General features: G+C 40.9%; 1 protein-coding gene across 3 annotated transcripts in view; it reads right to left on the bottom strand.

The window, feature by feature from the left end:
* Window positions 1-21,322, bottom strand: part of LOC113032925 (protein unc-13 homolog B) — a 62,660-nt gene that overhangs the window by 2,448 nt on the left and 38,890 nt on the right. For 2 of the 3 annotated variants that reach the window (XM_080287468.1, XM_080287469.1), the window contains 9 exons: window positions 5,013-5,101; window positions 4,692-4,829; window positions 2,580-2,703; window positions 1,975-2,019; window positions 1,605-1,676; window positions 1,273-1,420; window positions 1,094-1,150; window positions 514-597; window positions 60-219 (listed from right to left, as the gene is read on the bottom strand). In XM_080287468.1, coding sequence (XP_080143594.1) covers window positions 60-219; window positions 514-597; window positions 1,094-1,150; window positions 1,273-1,420; window positions 1,605-1,676; window positions 1,975-2,019; window positions 2,580-2,703; window positions 4,692-4,829; window positions 5,013-5,101 — 917 coding nt within the window. Of the gene's footprint in view, window positions 1-59; window positions 220-513; window positions 598-1,093; window positions 1,151-1,272; window positions 1,421-1,604; window positions 1,677-1,974; window positions 2,020-2,579; window positions 2,704-4,691; window positions 4,830-5,012; window positions 5,102-8,486; window positions 8,514-11,961; window positions 11,983-12,721; window positions 12,743-12,926; window positions 12,954-15,326; window positions 15,348-15,443; window positions 15,459-17,708; window positions 17,736-19,806; window positions 19,837-19,967; window positions 19,983-20,111; window positions 20,145-20,622; window positions 20,662-20,976; window positions 20,998-21,322 lie in introns of all 3 variants that reach the window. The other variant, XM_080287470.1, reaches the window with a different exon arrangement.

The following is a 21,322-nucleotide window of genomic DNA, read 5'->3' as shown; positions in this document are numbered from 1 at the left end:
TGCGGTATCTCAACCCACTCAACAATCTTACTTGCTGGCGCTTCAGATTTCCAACTCACAACTGGAAAGCCTCGTTGAATTTAGCCGTCCAGCTGTTGTTCTTGGATTTTGTGGTGAACTTGCGCTTCTTGTCAGCCAGGAATGGACCGACCATGGAGACGTCGACGAAAGGCCGAAACATCCCAGACGTCTGCCACTTCATGTCGTTCACCGCGATGACTGGAGGGGAGATGAGAGAGAGGGTGAGCAGATAAAGGACAAGAGACAAACACAAAGCAGTGGGGGTGATGCTACTGCATGCACGCATGTAGATTTACAAACACAAGAGTGAAAAAATGATAAGAAACTACTGAAGATATAAGAAAGCATTTCGAGTTCACCCCAAGTTTACTTGATTTGGTCAAAATTTGCTCCTCGCTATAAGTTTAAATTCAAATGTTTGAACAGATCTGCTCCGTGTGGAGACGAGGTCTGTTGTTGTGATTTAAACACATCTGTATGCGTGCGTCTCACCTTTGACGTTGACCTTGCGCTCTTTGCCGAGCAGCATGTCGATCTGCAGCAAGGCCTCTCCGATCGGCTTATCTACCCCCGAACCTGCACGACACAGCCGGAGCGGTATCACACACTAACGCGATTAAACACATCTTTAAACTTCACTCACTGTGTAATTCACTTCTTATGGCGGCTTCAGTGACCCATTTTCATTTCTTTATTTCTGCTTTGGGCAAGCTTGTTAATTTAATCTCCACACAAGCTGATAATGGAGAGTTGGGTGGCAGAAATGTTACACCATCAACAACAGCGAATCACCAAAGTCCAGTCAAATACAGGGAGGAGGAGAGGAGGCATGCGCTTTGTTTCAAGGGTTCATTAAAGCTCATCGCTGTGATAGCAACATTTCCAAAATTCTCCAAACTTTTCTCATTATTTTCCTCTTTAATATTAACTGTGAGCTGCGAGGGGCTCCAGCTCTACACGAGTGTGAAGGTGTTGGTTCTGTTTCTGTGATGATTCATGGTGAGGAGCACTCCACCTCCTGGGGTCTATTTTACTCGGAGTTTAGCGAGTTCTTCTTGTATCAAAGACTTACCCCTATCAGGTCTGATCTTCTCATTGGCGGTGATTCTGATGCCCATCCCATCATGCACTGAGAGGACAGGGAGGGGGAGAAAAGTTTAAGGAACATTTTAGCTCGGTTTGAACCACAGAGAAGACAAAAATCATCCACACTGTGCGTGCAGCGAGTGAACTTTGTGTGTGTGCGATCACCTTGGGAGTGCTGTGTGGTGACAAAGGTCTTGATGAGAGCATCGGTGCTCTGGGAGTAGAGGGAGAGGGCGTAACGCAGCGATGCCAGTTCAGGACTTTTCTCGACGAACGCCTTCTTCAGCCCATTTCCTCCTGCGTGGAAATATTGCTGAAAGGAAAGGAAGTGGCAAGGTGGAAGTGAGGAAATGCTCACTTTAGAGGAACATCTCAATACTGAAGAGTATTGAAGAGTAATACAATTTTCTTCTAAACTCTAAGCTCATCCAGGCACTTCAAATACGGCAGCGAGACGGAAAAATGAAGCTGTAAAAGAGATGTAGGTGTTCACCTACCTTGATTGACTCGAGGCTTGCATCAATAATTATGCACTGCTTGGGCGTCAGGGTTTTGGCTTCACCTCCTCCCTACAGAAGTCAGAGAAGTTATACATCACAGATACACAAAACCAGATCATGAGCACACAGCACACATCAGTAAGTCCTGATGCTGGATAATAACTACAGCTAACTATTAAAGAAAGTCTGGAAGTTTGCAGTTATGAGCTGTGAAGGTGGTAAAATGGATTTGAATGTACTGCGACTTGTGCAGGTTTACTGACTTTACCTACGATTCAAACTGCAGGGTTATTATTGAACTGTAATAAGAATTTACAATGAAACATAAAGGCAGCTACGCCCTTTATCGACAGTCTACGTGTGTTACCTTGAGGTTAGAAAGTCCTTTAGCTGCTGTGAGGAGCTGAGCTCCCTGCAGAGAGAAAGACAGAGAGGCGGAATATATGAAATCTTAATAACCTTCATTTTTTCATTATTACTGCAACATTAAAGAAATCTAACAGCAGCAGTCGTTTTGTAAAAATGCTGATGTCGGACACTAGATGGCAACACAGGGCTGGATCTGCAGCACACTGCATCACACTTAAAGATGGTCATGTATAAGCTAGCTGTAAACTCTATTTACTTTGTTTTTTTCTGTAAAAAATTATTTTTGTAAACTAATTTAGTACATTTAGGAAAATTAGTATGATGCTGAGAAGACAGAAAAACATAATAAATACAACTGTCTCTAAATTTGGTTAGATTTGACCCCCAGCAAGAAACAACTCTGTCTCAGACATATTACCAAAAAAGTTTTAAAAGAGAAATCAATACAAATTGGGACAAACTGTCCTAGATGGTTGTCCTTTCATAAATGTGTCCTTGTGTGTGTGTGTTTTCCATCTCCTTTACTGTCCCCAGAGTAATCTCATGAGTATGTAAACGCTGGACTTTTGATGGCCACTCAGTTGTGCTGGTTAATGTGCTCACCAAGCTGTCATTGCTCTGAGGCAGCACGATGGTCTTCTCCAGGCTGCTCAGGACGATCTTCCACAGATCCTTTAAGATCCTCTTCAGCACCGTCTTCTCACAGATGTCAGCAAAAATACTGAGACTGGATTACAAGCAAACACGGAAAAATGTGAGGGACCGTGTCACTCTGTGCCCGTGTGCTGCACAAAAGACTGACACAAACACAAATAAACCCTAACGAAGAAAAACTAACACGAACATGATGACAAAGGATACATCTGGCTTTTTCAAAATGAAAATAAAAAATCCAGATATTCCAGTGAAACAGATAAGAAGCAAATATCAATGTTGCTAAAAAAAACCCTTTTTGTTGTGATTGTACAGCACGCTCTGTCTCATAGCTGAGGCCTCATTCATCGAAATAATTTGATTGCTATGGAAGCAAAGATACGGCCTGATCAGGTGACGCAAAAAGATGAAACATATTAAGATGTTATGATGCTGGGTTTCTGTTAAATCTCTCCTTGTTTTATTTAATAATAATAATAATAATAATAATAATAATAATAAGGTATATCATTAATAACCATGTTATATTGAGAGGTGTGTAGTTCTAAACAGATGGACTTTGAGGCGCAATTTAAAAATAGAAAGTTGATGGTCTGGAGATCTGGTGGAAGTGTCCTCCAAGGCCTGGAGCAACTAAAGGCTCTGAGTCCTGTAGCAGTTCAGGCGAGCAGATGAAACAGAGTAAAGAATTCAGCTCATTTGATCAGAGGTAGTGATGATAATTCTCTCAGGATGAACACAGAAGCATTTTAACTTTTCTGTTTCCATCGACTTTCTACCACTTTGTCCAGTTGAGGGTCTCTGAGGGACTGGAGCATATTGTAGTGAGTTTTGGGATTTGGGGTGCATGGTCATTTTTTAACGACTCATCTGTTTTCAGTCATAAGCCAACGAGCAAACGGTGGATAATCCTCCTTTCTTAACCTATAATGTTTTATTCTGAAATGAGTGAGACCTTCAAGTCATCAGGAAGGTGTTTACAAGACCTCACAGCCAGCTGTTCTCCCAGACTTCTACTTAAATCCACAGGTATTGCCCCCTGGTGGCCACTAAAAGAATGCAGCTAGGTCTATCTTTTCTACTGTGTACATGTTTTACATCAACTTCTTTTTAATAAGCTCTTGTAGTGGATTAAAAGTGGATTAAAAGTGCCAAAACACAACAGTTGTCGCCTTAAGGCTCTTTATACTGTAAGGTACAGACACTGTTCAGCTTAAAGACACTGTAGGACAAGCCCCTTTGTTACCAACAGGCCCCTCCTGTTACTCCATACGTTTGTACTTTAAAATGCTGTCTGTAATTTGTCACACGACGACTTCGATGAAGGCCACAACCTGACACAAACACACGCTGGTTGATGGTCAAGTTGTTTTATATACTACAAGTGTTGCTGGAGCTTTAACCAATTCAAATTCCCCTCATTCAAAATTTGAATGTCACCAGTCTTACCCAGTAATCTATCTGGCCTTCAAGCCAGTGACTCCCTGATCTTTAAATTCATTGTGAGATGTCTCTGTGTTTAAGGCTGCTTATTGTGCAGCGCTCGTCCTTTCCATCTCCACCTCATCTGGGTCGTCCTGACTCCATCAGCCATCTGTTTACACTGCTCCACCAACACAAGTGTCTCCGGTGACTTCAGTCACTATCTTGAACCTTCAGCTGGAGCCTTTGCTCTGTCTCATCACTTTGCATACTCATATTTTGAATCTATGTTTCCCCCGTACTGTAATACTGTTCATATGATATTCCAAACAGCACACTCTGTACCAATAAATAATGAGACAAAAAACACACATATGAGTTATAGCAGCTTGCAGCCATAAAATATTAAGGTAAAAAAAAAAAATGTCTCGGAAGTTTCTACCTATGAGCACTGCGGTACCGCCAAGCTGGATCGATTTTAACTCGCAGAAAGTAAAAAATCATTTGGGTTAATGGAAATACACGTTTCATTTAATCCATGAAATTAATGACTTAAAACTTCAAGAGTACATTCAAGTTAGGACAGTCACTCTGGTGGTGTACTCTGATATAATCTACTTTACAACATTAGCTACTTACTTCCCATCCAGAAACTCCATGAGGGGCCTCAGCATGGTGTCAGCGTCTGCCTCAGCGGTGCTGTGGTTGGGGGGGCCTTTCATCTGGTAGAGAATCTCAGCCATCTGACGCATGCAGCCGTTAATGCGAGTCTGGAAACTGGAGGCAGAGACCGAGGCAAACTTAGAGGAAAAAGACTTCTGCAAAGGCGGTGAATGCTCAGTCATTCAAGTGTGTGTGTGTGTGTGTGTGTGTGTGTGTTAGGTTCCAGCTCTATCAGGATAAGCTTGGCTTGGGCTTTTAGTTGGCTTGATTAAGACACCAGGAAATGAGCATTTTTACCTCTTAGCAAACATGGTGCTGAAATTGTCCAGGACGGTGCTGAGCTTCACCTGCAGATCGTTCAGGATGTCAGCCGCCTCAGTATCCAGCTGCAGCACACATAAAAGAGCAGGAGCAGAAGGGAAGAGGAAGAGGAGGTGTTCACAGGTTATTTCAAACTTTTATTAGCAGTTCCACAGTCTGCTCGATAGACTGCAAAAACCTCAAGCATGAATCGGATGCAGCTTCGCGGCCGAGTATCCTGTGCTTCTGCAGCACGGCTGTCAAACTCGTTTTCATTTAACGAACTAGAAGGAGCCCAGTTTGATCTCGAGCGGGCTGGATCACTAAAGCCGCAATAACCTTAATATACATATATGCTACATGTATGCATAGAAAATATAAAGTACATTCAGAAATCATTTACATTTATTGAGTCATAAATTTATAAACAAATGATAAGATTGAAATTAGAAAAATGTAAATGAATCCAATAATCCATGACATTGTTACAACCTGTGAGCCAGGCTCAGTAAATATGTATGAACCAGACTGTGGAGTTAGACGAAAAGGCAGAAGTCGTACAAAACGCGTGCACGAGCTCTACTGCAGGAAGCGTGCTGAAAAGATGACGAGCTGTGTGTAACACCACATTTCTTTCACGGTAGGTTAGACACTGATGACTGCGAGCGCGTGAGTCACACAGCGACTTACAGTTTGGGCGTATTTGCAGTTTGATAGGTAGGCAAACAGGAAGTAAATGCTGACTAAAATGCACATTGGAAAGGCCGAGTTGTAAAGAAATCACATATGTAATGGGCGATACGAATGATGACTCCTTTTATGCCTCTTAAAAGCTATTTACCAGCGTGAAAAGGACACTTCGAGCTGTAGAGTGCACGCCACTTCCTTAAGAGTAGAGAATATATAAATACACCTCTGAAGTTTGAAGTCTGTAGTAAAAACTATTTCACCTTTTCTTAGCAGGAAGCTGTCACCTGTTTTTCATAAGGCTTCCCATGAGTCAACTTTGTGAGGATAAAAGTGTTGTGAACAAAACAGACGATAATAAACCTGATGGCTGACGTTTCGAGCAGAAATAAGGAAGCTGCAAACACAGCAGCTTTATATTAAATGATTTTAAATGACCAGGCTAACCTCTCTTTTAATGGACTCACTGAAATACGAGCGCTGCACATTTCTGGGTTTCAGTTGCGCCCTGTAGGTAAAGCAGCCATGATTTAATTTGAAAAATAAAATAGATTTTTACTGTTTTGCCTCGAACACAGAAACCAGTGTGCGCACAGTCGGAGGAGCAGCTTGACTTTAACAGAGGTCCGTGCTTTCGAAAAGTGGAACTCCTTTAATATTTTATGTTTTCTATGTTCTCTTTTCAGCTTCTGCAAGTATGTAACTAACATCTGTATCTAACGTGTGCCATGTTTTCAATTTGCACACATGTAAAATTAAAAGATCGTGTGATCATTCATGCAAAAAATGACCCTTAACTCCAACCCAAATGCCACAGAAAACGTAAATATGCAACTCCCTGCTCGAAAACTACCAAAAAACCCACAAAGCACAACATGTGCTGCTGCACATCACACATCTGGGCACCCTGGTTAGACCTGTGTGGCGTGTGTGGACTGTGTGGGCGTGTCCAGACCAGGTTTTGAATTGACACATCTCTCTTCTGTCGAGACCATCGGGGTGGGACAAATTAAACACCAATAAATCTTATGGGAGTTTGGTGACATGACATAAATTTCAACATAGCAAAGCAAAGGTCTCATTAGGCAGAGTGATTGAATAACTGTGGACGCACAAGGCTACAAACCCTCAGCAACAATCGACTGTTTCGTTTCGACAAAAACGCCGAGACTGAGCCTGCAAGATAAACTGGCCTTGAGAAGCCTGGTAACAGTCCTTCAATAAAACTAAAATACAACCTGAAGGTTTAAGCCCATTAGTATGCTGGACCTCAAGCATTCACCGCGTGTTACACCAGTCAAGTGGCTAGACGACTACAAGATAAGGCATCCCATCTCTGCAGAAAGTGTGCCATCAATAACTGTGGAACTGTGTTATTAGCTAGAAGACATTGGGCATACTGCCAGAACATATAATTGGACTAAAGGAGGGTCACGACTTTCAAGTGACAGTGTTTTAGCGTTTTGCATTTTAATTGAGAAATGTTGCAGTGAGTGAAGTGAAAGGTTGGACTGCAAACTCAGGCCTTTCAGAATAAATCTGTTCTGGTCTGAATCCAAAACGCAAATGCACCGCGGCGTGGGCGTGAACGCTAAAGTGTTGAACATAAACATTCTGACAGAAATTTGTAAGTGACCGTGCACATTTGAGATGTCCTTGAAAACTCCACGACATCAACAATCCTTTGTAATATTATTAGGCAGTATAATAAACGGAGAACGTGTAATGACTGAAACTGGAATAGTAGATAATAGCGTTTATATGTGGTATATAAATACAAATCACAAGCTCACTGTACTCTGCACTCATTAACAAGGTAGCAAAGCATATCCTGCTTTATGGTTTATGTTTCTTACTGTAATTCACAATTTACCCAGTGAACATCATGCTATAGTAACTCAAACTGAATAGGCCACAGATCAAGCCAGCATCAAGTAATTTTTACAGACATCTATGCAAACACACTTATTTGTTCGGGCCATTAGAACAACACTGGCTTTCATTTATCAGACCTAGAAGCTGTGCTCGTCTCTTATTTACACACTTAACCCTCTGCAGAGTGCTACCATCATTAGCTTAAAAGAAAAGAAAAAAAATCAATATTATTCTCAAGTTTCCTGCCAAATTTTGTGTGTTCGACTAACTGCTAAGAATGACATGCTGTGCTTTTACATTACATTTCGCATTTACCTTCTTTACAAACCCAACAGCACTGTTCATCATGTGTTGGTGTCATCTACAAATCCTCAATTCTCTAAGTATAATTCATGTGAACTTTGGGAGGAGAAAGAAAGTGACTATGAGGACAGCTTTCAGGTTAGAAAAGCACCTGTAAGCTTGAACACACACACACACACACACACACACACACACACACACACACACACACACACACACACACACACACGTCAGGTATTCATGTCTTGTGGGGACCTCTAACTGACATAATGCTGTCCCTAGCCATTTACCTAAACCATGAAAAATACATTCCTAACCCTCAACTTTACCCTAAACCTAACCATAACCCAACCCTGACACTAAAACCACATTTTGAGTCTCAAAAATGGCTTCAAACCCATGAGGACAGGCACTTTTGTCCTCACAAATGACTGTTGGTCCCCACAATTGGTGGGCCCCCCAAAGATGTCTAAACAGGTACACACACACACACACACACTCACAGAAACACTCCTGTCTATAGAATCACAGCCTCCAATTAGAGGTGTCCTTTACAGGCACTATGTGTTTGTCAGACTCTGATCCTTCTCTCACACCCAGCCGTACCTTCTTGGTCGCAGTGGTAGCTTCAGTCTTGCCAGATAGACAGAAAGGCAAAATGAAAAGGAAAATTACAAAAAAGTAAAGAGAATAATCACACAATAATGTGCAGGAGATTTAAAACACAAAGTACACAAACACAGGGCTGTGTTTTTACCTCATTATTATTATTATCATAGCAGGTAAAAATAGGGTTTATTTTGGGTGGGCTTTTGTAATGTCAAGTGGATTGGGTAAGGATGAGTGGGTGATTTTAATAAAAGCTTTTACTTTATTGCCTCTGGTTTATTGGGATGCTACAAGGGACGCAAAAGAGGACACTGACATTGAAGGTAGGAGTCCAATGTTTCACTGCTGTCTGCTAAGGTACGCTGCTCAGTGCTTTCTTTTTTTGGCAACTCACATAATCAATGATATCCGATATTAGCATACTGCGAGTGAGGCCTTAAGCCTCCCAGTGTTTATTTGAAGCCCCACAGAAAACATATAAATACTATGCACTTAGACAAACAACAGCTGCTATATGTTACCTGACAAAATCTGAAGAATATTGTCGAATTCAAATACACAAAGTAGCCATAATTCACATGCAAAGTGTCGTTACAGGGAGGCCAATCAGTGCTCTTAGTTTTGTAAAAAGGCTCCCAAAATTTCAAGATACCCAGGAGGTAGAAGAGAGCACACAAAATGTTTTTCATCCTCTGTTATTGTAGCACGCTCCGTAAATTTGTTTTAATAAACAGAAACTGTAGAATAAAGCCACGTCAAATGGGAGATGCTACAAATGAAATAGACTGGTAAATATATAGCACCTTTCTAATCTAACTGAGCACTCAAAGCGCTTTTTATTACAAGGCACTACATTTAATATTCGAGGCATTTAAGCACTTTCTAACCATCACACACACACACACACAATGACGGATGCACTGACGACAGCTTAGAGTAAAGCAGACAACCTGCCTTACTTCCTGAGCTACAGCTTTGACTTACAGATATCTAAGTAGTAAATAAAATTAAATAGACCAATCTTTGTCACATCTCTTTATTGTACTTTGAGCACATCATGCATTTCTAATGTAGAAGACACATTTCATATCTATCTAAATAGATCTATCTAAATAGATCTATCTATATATATATATATATATATATATATATATATATATATATATATATATATATATATATATACACACACACACACACACACACACACACAGTGGGGCAAAAAAGTATTTAGTCAGCCACCGATTGTGCAAGTTCCCCCACCTAAAATGATGACAGAGGTCAGTAATTTGCACCAGAGGTACACTTCAACTGTGAGAGACAGAATGTGAAAAAAAAATCCATGAATCCACATGGTAGGATTTGTAAAGAATTTATTCGTAAATCAGGGTGGAAAATAAGTATTTGGTCAATAACAAAAATACAACTCAATACTTTGTAACATAACCTTTGTTGGCAATAACAGAGGTCAAACGTTTACTATAGGTCTTTACCAGGTTTGCACACACAGTAGCTGGTATTTTGGCCCATTCCTCCATGCAGATCTTCTCGAGAGCAGTGATGTTTTGGGGCTGTCGTCGAGCAACACGGACTTTCAACTCCCGCCACAGATTTTCTATGGGGTTGAGGTCTGGAGACTGGCTAGGCCACTCCAGGACTTTCAAATGCTTCTTACGGAGCCACTCCTTTGTTGCCCAGGCGGTGTGTTTTGGATCATTGTCATGTTGGAAGACCCAGCCTCGTTTCATCTTCAAAGTTCTCACTGATGGAAGGAGGCTTTGGCTCAAAATCTCACGATACATGGCCCCATTCATTCTGTCCTTAACACGGATCAGTCGTCCTGTCCCCTTGGCAGAAAAACAGCCCCATAGCATGATGTTTCCACCCCCATGCTTCACAGTAGGTATGGTGTTCTTGGGATGCAACTCAGTATTCTTCTTCCTCCAAACACGACGAGTTGAGTTTATACCAAAAAGTTCTACTTTGGTTTCATCTGACCACATGACATTCTCCCAATCCTCTGCTGTATCATCCATGTGCTCTCTGGCAAACTTCAGACGGGCCTGGACATGCACTGGCTTCAGCAGCGGAACACGTCTGGCACTGCGGGATTTGATTCCCTGCCGTTGTAGTGTGTTACTGATGGTGACCTTTGTTACTTTGGTCCCAGCTCTCTGCAGGTCATTCACCAGGTCCCCCCGTGTGGTTCTGGGATCTTTGCTCACCGTTCTCATGATCATTTTGACCCCACGGGATGAGATCTTGCGTGGAGCCCCAGATCGAGGGAGATTATCAGTGGTCTTGTATGTCTTCCATTTTCTGATGATTGCTCCCACAGTTGATTTTTTCACACCAAGCTGCTTGCCTATTGTAGATTCACTCTTCCCAGTCTGGTGCAGGTCTACAATACTTTTCCTGGTGTCCTTCGAAAGCTCTTTGGTCTTGGCCATGGCGAAGTTTGGAGTCTGACTGTTTGAGGCTGTGGACAGGTGTCTTTTATACAGATGATGAGTTCAAACAGGTGCCATTCATACAGGTAACGAGTGGGGGACAGAAAAGCTTCTTACAGAAGACGTTACAGGTCTGTGAGAGCCAGAGATTTTCCTTGTTTGAGGTGACCAAATACTTATTTTCCACCCTAATTTACGAATAAATTCTTTACAAATCCTACCATGTGGATTCATGGATTTTTTTTTCACATTCTGTCTCTCACAGTTGAAGTGTACCTCTGGTGCAAATTACTGACCTCTGTCATCATTTTAGGTGGGGGAACTTGCACAATCGGTGGCTGACTAAATACTTTTTTGCCCCACTGTATATGATTATATGAAGTGTGACTGCACTTCTATGTTTGTACTCGTATTTCTATGTTTGCAGTGTTGTAATTCCTCAGACATGAGGAACCCTCTGCACACCATCACACTCACGATGAATCAGAGCTTCCATTATGAAATTAGATGAGTTCAGGTGAGCACCCCCCCATTCAGCTTGGCATTGTTCAACAGTTTCTTGCCTTTTTTTTTTTAAATAGAACAAACAGTTTTGCTTATCTATCCAGGTAGAGAGGTTAGGTCAATTGGTAACTCTGAATTGGCAATACATGTTTTGCATGTGTATATTAAGATAAGGTCATTTTGTTCTTCATAATGTCCACTTAAAGCCTAAAATTTCACACATACTCTGTAGCACTGCTGCTTTTTTTGGCCAGTGAATTCAAAATACATAAAACCCCCTGAAATATATATATAAAAAAAAAGCATAAAATATTTATTCGCTCTGGAAGTGTCTGCCGATCCTTCACAACAGCAAGCTCGATTCTGCTGTCACTACCCGCAGAATAAATGTTGCACGTTGGGATAACTATGAGGCAGGGATGCATATTAGCTACGATTTTAAAGTCAGGCGAGGCATTTTGGAGGGGCAGCAGAGGACAGAGGTCTACAGGGGAAAGAGGGCGGCTGGATAAACAAACCTTGTTTACTTCCTCCTTTGTCTATTAGAAAAAAAGCAAAAAACATCAGACAAACTTTTCTCCTTTTTTCTTTTCATTTGGTATCCTGCACAAACACAAATCTAACAGCCAAACACTGTCAAATATAGGCTGTTACACACACACACACAGTCAGTATAACACACACCTAATTTTGTAAGATGCGTTTGCAGTTCTGGACTTGTACAGCATAAACAGCTAATGTAGGCTACAGCTGTCTCAGACCACCCTTCCAACCATTAAAAACAAACATCAGCCAGATATGAATTTGTGAAAGTGGTTCCTTATATTGACACACGTCCTTTTAAATTGAGGACAACTCAAAATGCTCTCTGAATTAGCTAAATGAATATTCATTAGGCTTAAAAAGACCCAGGAGGCAGAGCTAGAGTTCAAACGTGTTGATTTGATGTTGATTCTCTGTTGTTTGTTTAATGGCTCGATTCCTGCTGTTCTTCTGCTGGGTAGCTGCACTTTAACCAATTTATCCTCAATTTTAGGTCCAATAACTGGGTGAGCAGTAGCCTCAAACATGCCTGGCGTGTCATCCTGACTGATGTTAAGTACAAAGTGGGCCGGAAAACCAGCATCCATGCCATGTAAACAAAGCAGGCTAAAGAATCATCAGCACTGCCACTCTTTTTGAATAGTATAAAGCCCTGGAAGACTTCCAGGTCTTACAAATCCCTGTACTCACTGCACTGGTTGAGCCAAAGACATAAGCTGTGTTTTAAACACCCACCTCTTTGCTCTTGGAGTCGTCCTTTGGGCAAAGATGAGAAAAGAAATTAGGAAAAGAAAGTCGACACCATTAATCTCTCTTTTAAGTGAATTATTTTTTAAAATCTGAACTTCGATTGTAGTATTTTCAGTAATGTAAATCTGAAATGTTCACATAGCACAAAGTGGAGATGAAGGGCGACGAGTGATATTACAAACAAACCAACCTGCTTCTCTTTGTCTGTCTTTTCAGCCTGCAAGGATACACATTTGTGAGTGAGCTAATGCTTAAATTCACACACTAACCATGCAAAAAAACACTTGTTTTTACATTTTATTAGATTCATCTTCTCAGTAAGGCTCTCACTTCTCCAGGCAGACTCACATATTTATGAAGCTGATTGCTGCCTACAGGTAAAACCCTCCCAGCTGGACTTTTGCCGATTCACAGTTTTATGTCCAGACTCTTCTAAGCTGAAGAGTTAAAACGAGCCCCGAAATTTTAAAGGCACAAGGTGTTTCCACAGTATTATGCATGAGCTCACACAGGATTAAAACCTTCAGCTACCTTCAGATAGACCCTGTCATTATCATAATTTCAACCCCTTTGATCATTTTAGGATCATTAACACCGTGTACGCAGATAGCTAGCCCCCTGAGATTTGAACACACTTAAAAGTCTAGAGCTCTGAAGTGTCTGCAGTCTCTCCTCATAAACATGAAATCATTTCAATAATTACATGCTCCCTCTGTGCTCGAAGGTGTGGTAATGTGGAAGGAGTTGAAAGGGAAGCCTGCAGACTCTTGGACCTTCATGGCACATAATTGGACCCCACTGGTGTGTACTGGGACCTGTGCACTGTCCAGAAACTTCTTACTGATGAGGAACAACTAAAACTAAGTCCATTCGTATATTACAGTCTAACAGCAGTTCATGTAATGGTCACAAAGTTTTGTCTACTGATTCGTGTTTGTGGACACATTTTTCTTTTCTTTTCTTTTGGAGGCAAAAAATGATCTCATACCAGCGCTTCCAGTTTGAAAGAACAACTCAACCCATTTAATCAGGGACAGGGTATGGAGGTTCTGCAAGCTGCAGGATTTCTTTCAGGCGATTGAGGTTTAAATGCCAACAGTAACTTTATTTTAGTCTTTCACTTGTTTTACTTTTATGCTTTCATTGGTTAGTTTTGGCATCACAGCTAATTGGTTAGGTTTGGAACAGTTTTCATATAACGACGGAGGTATAAGTGCTGGTCAAATGACCAGGCTTCCAACTGATGTCAGTGAGAGTGGCTAGAAAGATGGCATAAAGGGAGCCGAGTAAACATCACTACAGGTCACAGTAAGATAAATAAGAATTATGTTGAGCTCTGAATCATGAAATGCTACTTTAGCTGAGTCAAGAATAAAAATGGCTTTATAAATGTGGATAAATACGTTTGTATATATGTGTGTGACTTGGCATGCTGGTACATTTTAGGCCCATGAAGGTTCTTATCTATATCAGATCTGATGTCAACATGTTGCCTAGTAACTGTGTAGCAGTGGGTTAATATGACCTAAATGTAGTATTTATGCACCCATCATACCTTACTAACCATTGCATCATTTTTATTTTACTACAGTAACACTTAAATTATATACACAAAAACTGAATTATGCATAGTGTATCATGAGGCCATCAGGTTGCCTGGCAACCATCTAGCCACAGGTTACAATGTCCTGTTTTTAGCATTTATGCACCTGTAACACCCTTTAACGCACTGGATCATTTTAATGCCACGGCCAAAAGAGCATTATCTAAATGTGCTTTTTTTAAATGCACATTTATTTAAATGAATTTTAATATGGAGTTGTTAAAGAAGAGCTCACTGAGACATATAAAATTCATTAACCAAACCTTTATATTAGTGTACATGAACGTGACCATTTCATAAACTGCCATGAGACCGGGCTGATTTACCACTCGTGTTAGCCACCGTGGTCTTTGTCTTCCACAAATGTGGGAGTTTCAGGACAGGTATGTTTTTTTTTCTTCTGTAGTTTGTTTTCTTTGATCAGCTAATTATGTACAGTCAGTAGCTTCACAGTGGGGTGCTGACGGCCATTCTGACCTCCTGCAGCTCCCTTCAGCTAATCTTTCAGGGACCAAGGTACAGACTTTTAAGGCCACTGACTCCAGTTCTGTGTAAAGCATCTCTCCTAAATATAAAAGAGTAAACAAACACCACTCAAAACCGGTTTTTAAGGTGGAAGTGAAGATAAATTATACAATTTGGGATTTTGGCGAGAAAAACAAGACAGCAGTGATATGGAAATGCTGCAAATTAAAAGGTTTACAACATCTTTTTATTTTGCAGTTATTTTTTAAATATGTCTGCTCTGAAGCAGCATTAACTTGTGTGTTTATGTTTCTAAATGAAGGTCAAGTATTTACTTTCAGTTCTCAGTTTTTTCTCTTCATATCTCAAAATATCTTGTTTGGCAGGTTGTTTTTTAAAGCCTTTTGTAACTTATTTTTTTTTATATACAATAACAATTTAGGCTGCATAATCACAAATGAGCACAAAGACAAAGTGCTTTAAAAAACAAAAAACATGAACACAGTTTAGTTGAAAACACACCTTTTCCTTCTTGGACTCAGACTAGAGAGGTGTGAAAACAAAAGAAAAGACAAATAAGACAAATGTTAATGAAATACAAAGAAACTGAACTGTCGTGTGGTTCTTGTTATGGCTCACCTTCTCTTTGCCCAGCTTTAGAACAAAAAGCAATAAAAATATATTTAAAATTAAAACAACAGAAAACAAAAAAGGCCGGGGGAGACAAAAAGTGAATGGTGCACAAGGACGTACTTGTATGTATACATACGTGGATCATATGTATACCCGCTCAGACATAAACATTAACTCTTACACACAGGAATGGTAAACTAACTGGAAGGCTTATGGTTCAGTCACACAAGAGTAAAAACAGGATGGCAACCCCCTTATAGAAAAACTAGGGAAACAAATCAGTGACTAAAAACATCTGATTTATAAACACAGACAGACTGACAGCACATTGCAATCAGTCTGTCTGCACTGATGAGCACAAACTGTCTGTTTCAGACCAGATCCCCATCGTTACAGCAACAATTTCTGAGGTAATAAGAGTTTATAACACGAGTTGTAATCATTTTGGTTGTCCAGCAGTTTCCCGAGTGTGACTGCAGCATTAGTTAACCATGTGTAATAATTTGAGTCAGTGATGTCTGTCAGCAGGAGAGGAGAGGTCAGTTATGGAAACACTGGACATGGAGCCAAACCTTCTCCTGCTCCTCCTCACTGTCATCATAGGCTGAGGACTCATCCTACAGGAGCACAGAGGGTAAACAGCTGCTTTAAAGACAACACAGCCGCAAACTAAAACGTCTACTTCCAGTACAAAGTTGCTCTCTCTCCACAAAACTATTGAAGCGTCAGCTCGGGGAAAATGACAATTAATGGTATATCATTGCTGAACAAATGTTTTATACATTTCAGTGTGCTGTCGCCTTGTTTTGAAAAGGGAAGGCACGCCGTGTTGCCCCATGAGAGCTCTGCATTTTCATTTTTAGTACTGGTTTAAAATATCTCAAGTTTTCACTTCCCACTCCAGATTTTCAATCTTGTCGGCTTTAATAGCAGGAGTCGTGTAGCACCCCGCGCTTTTCCCACAGCATCTTTTTAGTGCTGCTCGATGGAAAAAAATAGACATCTGGTGGAAAGAGGCACTTAATGCATTGCCACCAAGAGACTAATGCAGAGAAACAGGCACAGATGTGAGGGAGCATCTATGGTGTGATTGACATACATCTGTTAATGACTTAATTCTGTGCCAATCTAACACCCAGTTTCACTTGTGATTTTGCTGGAATAAATATTTGATTGTTTTTGCACAAAATCTGTATCTAAACTGCTGCAGGCAATATCTTAAAGAACATCAGTGCAAAACACTAAAGGCAGCAAGACTGTTTTAGGAGACAAACTAAGATCCAACTGATTTTCCTGAATTAGAATCAAGAGTTGGATACAGACACTGGCAGACGTCTGGGTGGAAAGCTAAAGTTAAAGGATTGGAAACTGGATTATTTTTCCTGGGCTGATGTTGGTGAATTTTCTTGCGTAGGGCTTTAAGCTCTGAAACACTTTCCCCTGACTCTCATTTGGAGTTTGGTTGTCCACCTTTTAACATAAAACTATCAAAACGTTACACTTGGCCATGATTAGAGCTCCTTCAGTGTCACTTCTATGAAATGCTTTCAGCTCTCCTAAGTTTGAATCACTTCCCGGAAGTCCTGTTCTGACCACTTGCAAGTGCGCCTGTGATTTCACATGTATTTCAATTAAAATGAACCCAGAATTTGTGTTGTGAGAAGTCAGTCGGGTCTCCAGCTACAACTCAGAGACTAAAATGAAGTTTTCAGTATAAGAGCCTGAAGGCTTTGCAGCAGGTGAAGCGTGTGACCAGAAATATGACTTCCACGGGGCTGTGCACCATGTTGTTTGTCACACGGGGTCAAACTGTCTACTATAACCTCCTGAGGTATCCGAGTTAGAACAGTCAGTGTAAATACACCTTTACTATGCAAACGTGTGACCACTCACAGTAAACTGAAAAGGTTGGTCGAGTTCTCTCACTACCTGCCATACTAGTCAGATCTTGTTCCCTACATATTCTTTCTCTTCCCCAAAATAAAATCATATTGAAGAGTCTTTGCTTTGGTGTCGGAGACTCACCACACAAACATGCGCATGGAAGTGGTCGAAAAGGAAACTCAGGGGCACAATGAAAAAAACAAACCTAGTAGGAGCAGCAGACGAGGAAATTTGCAGGGAATCGTAGCCAAATGATACTTGATTTTAACAGGTGGAACTTTTTGATTGTAACTTCTAATCAAACTAAAAAGTGATGAGTGAAGGAGTTTATAAAACACAAAGGCCTGATTTCCAACATAAACACACGGTCATTATGCACAAACTGACCTTTTTCTCCTTCTCTCGGTTGTCAGCCTAAGAGTGAGCAGGAGGAGTCAGGAGAGGATGAATAGGAAAGGAAAAGGAAGGTTTTATCATTATAACGAGTATGAGCTATCAGAAAAATGCTCCTTTTTCATAAGGAAGGAAATCCTTTAATAAAAATTTAAGGTTGGGTGATCCAAGAATCAAAAAGTCATAAAACGAATATAAACATCATTGGATTTGAACTGTTTTTACATCCTCAACCTAAATCTTAATATAATGATGCAGCATGCTGCCCTGCAGACACACTGCCGGCTGACTGAGGTTGGGACACTGAAGATATCAGCCGAGACAGACTTTATCCAGCCTTCCCTCACCTCTGACACGCTACCCTGTGCCACAAAGAAAACAGCTCCCTCAGACATGGACACATACACAAAACACACACTGAGCTGACTATCAGAGTCATTTCAGCAAACCATTTAGTGGCGGCTAAATACAACATGTTTATACTCCATCAAATTCAATTATCTGGCAGCCCACTGTCTGGTCTATTATGTACTCACTGGAGGGGAGAGGAAGGAGTCTGCATTAGGACACGGCTGTAAATGTGTAAAGAGCTTTGCCAGCATGTGGTATCAAAGGCTTTAATGAATATTTTGGCATCACGTCTGCGGAGGGATTTATCACAAGTATTTAGGAAGAAGCACAATTTTCTGACAGATTAAAAACTACAGAAGACTGTATATAAAAGATGGAGCTGCCAGAATCATGTTTTCAGGAATTTGGTTGTTTTTTAAAAAATATTTTATTTTGTAGTCAGAGTGATAAACTAGGAGTGGATCTGAGATCCTGAGGACACTGAATCTCATGCGAGCGGTTAAGCCATAAAACCAGCTGGCTATACTGCCTGCACTCACTGGTTGCATTTTTAGGTACACCTGTTAAGACAAGCCTCGGATCGGCCAATCACATGGCAGTAACTCAGTGCAATTAGGGATGTGGGCGTGGTCAAGACAACCTGCTGAAGCTCAAACTGAGCATCAAAGTCTGAAAGAAAGCTGACTGTGGCATGGTTGTTGACAGCACACAGGCCTTGTTGAGGTCAGAGGAGAAAAGCCAGACTGGTTTGAGCAGACTGAAATTGAACACTAACTCAAACAGCCACTCATTACAACCAAGGTATACAGAAGAGCATAGGGGCACATGTTGAACCTGCAGCAGCAGACCACGCTGTCCACTCCTGTCAGCTAAGAACAGGAAAGTGATGCTACAGGACACACGGACTCCTCAACAGTGGTCAACAGAAGAATAGTGTTGGTTGGTCTGATGTGTCTCATTTGGATGGTTGCTATATTTGGATGGTGAGCTCATAATTTGGGCGTTCATGTCCACCGTGGTGGCTTCCAGCAGGGAAACATACCACATCACAAAGCTCAAATCATCTCAAACCGGTTACTTGAACGTGAAATTAGTTCTCTGTGAATGGCCTTCCACAGTCACCAGATCTCAGTGCACCTTTGGGCTGTGGTGGAATCGGAGACCAAATTATGGATCATTAAGGACAAAAATCTGAGTAATGCTTTCAGCCCCTTGTTGAATCTGGATAACACTGAAGCAGGTCTGAAGGCCAAACAGGGTCCAACTCAGTACTAGCAAAGTGTACCTAATGAAATGGGCGTGAGTGTATTTGACTGTATACATGGTAATATAGGAAATACTGACAGAGACTAAAATCATCAAGGCTTTACTGGGGTCAGAGATCAAGTGCATTGTATCGAGATGAGTCGCCCCCTGCTGGTCAATATAGAGAGCGGCAGTTTTAGGAATTTAAAGGCTTTTCAGATGACGACTTCATCCGTCTTTTATATACAGTCTGTGCGTTCGCACCTTTCAAATATTACACCCGAGCTTGTTCTGAAACTGTGTTTTTGTCTCCCGTCACATTGATTCTGCATGACAACAAACTGCCGACTGCAGTTTCAGCGATTGAGTCTACTTCGTCAGAACTGAATGTGATGATTGTGTTAACAGCAGTCAAATCTCCCGTTTTTATCTCACACAGATTTCTACTTTAATATCATCGCAGCTCTGAGGAAGAGTGTGATATTCTCCTCCTTACCTCAGATCCCTCAGAGTCTGAGCAGCCAGACTGACGTTGCCATCGACAAATTAAAATAGAAACATAAGAAAACTCGGTCAAATGAGACAAATGAGAGAAACAAAAGGACATTTGAGGAAGCTATATGAAATATTGGCTGTGACCTAGAATCCTTATCTCACCTTGGTCTCCTCTGACTGTTAGCAAAAAGGATCAAACCCACACAAATGCGGTCATTTAAAAACACAAGTAACATTTTATAATAATAAAAACAGACTAAAGTAGATTTCAGGAGTGTTTTATATCTGCTGTTGTGGCCTACCCACCATGTTATCGCCGCCTTCGTTGTCAGAGACAGCCTGGTCCAAATATCATAAGGAAATAAAAAGAAAGTGCATAAAATATATGAAAGAAGAAAACGACAAACCCACAAAGGAACGATCTCACCAGGAAATAATCCTCCGCTATGGTTTAGTAAGGACATGGATAATGAACTATAACTGTCAGTTTGGGATTTTTGCTTGTCTATAGTTCATCCGGCTAAACGTTTCCCATTTAATTTATCGTTTTATTTAATATGTAAGTGTATTTAAAGTGTTTGTTTATTATGTATATTATTTGTTCATATAAAAGCCTGACTAGAGCCATCAACTGTTAAAAATGAGCAACAGCTGTAAACTCCATTGATTTAAACTGTGTTGTTCCCATCAAAAAACTAAAAATAATTGTCACAGCAAATATTTGGACTTTCACAGAAAAAGGCAACGACGACGACGGCAGTCAGACACAACAGGGGAACAGAAACAAATCAAACCAGTCAAAAAGAAGTCGACCCACCTCCTCGTCACACTCATCGGGTTCCTCCTCATTCTCAAGCTTTCGAGAGAAAAAACACCACGAAGAGAACGTTTTGTTTTTTTAAAAACACACATCTACATCATTTATATCAGCTGGAGTTTATTTTGAGGAGTGAAAATTGGGAGTCTAGGAAGAAGGAGAGGAAGCTCTAGCTCTTGTTTATGAGTAAATTGGGATCAATCTAAAAACAGACACACACGCACTGCAAGGTGGAAAAAGGTTTGATGACAGGAAAGAGGTGTGGAGTGGGTTTTACTGTACTCAACAGATCGTTTTGGGTGGAGGTGGAGCCACAGGGAAGCAAAGCAAAAACAAAAACCCACTGAGACATACCATCTCCTCCTCAGCTGTTAACTGCAGGAAAAAAGACACACACTTAACTCTCGCTTTCTTAAATCTGTGATTATATACATGCAGGCTCACACTTGCTGCAGCTTTTGCACCTTTGTATTTTTTACACCTTGAAACTACAATCACAGGCTCAGCAGAAGGAAAGATTCCTGCATCCACAGAAGGTTCAGCTCTGCTGCTTCTCCTTGTGGTGACTGATGAACCCAAATACATACCAAATAGGTTCATTATAGAAATCAGGTCACACCTGGAGGATGGGGAGGTGACCCAAACAGGTCCAGCAGTGGACTTCAACACACCAACAGACAAAATGGATTTCTTTGTGGCT

The sequence above is a fragment of the Astatotilapia calliptera genome, chromosome 12, assembly GCF_964374335.1.
Source record: "Astatotilapia calliptera chromosome 12, fAstCal68.1, whole genome shotgun sequence".
NCBI lineage: Eukaryota > Metazoa > Chordata > Actinopteri > Cichliformes > Cichlidae > Astatotilapia > Astatotilapia calliptera.
This window is presented reverse-complemented; position numbering and strand designations above follow the sequence as displayed.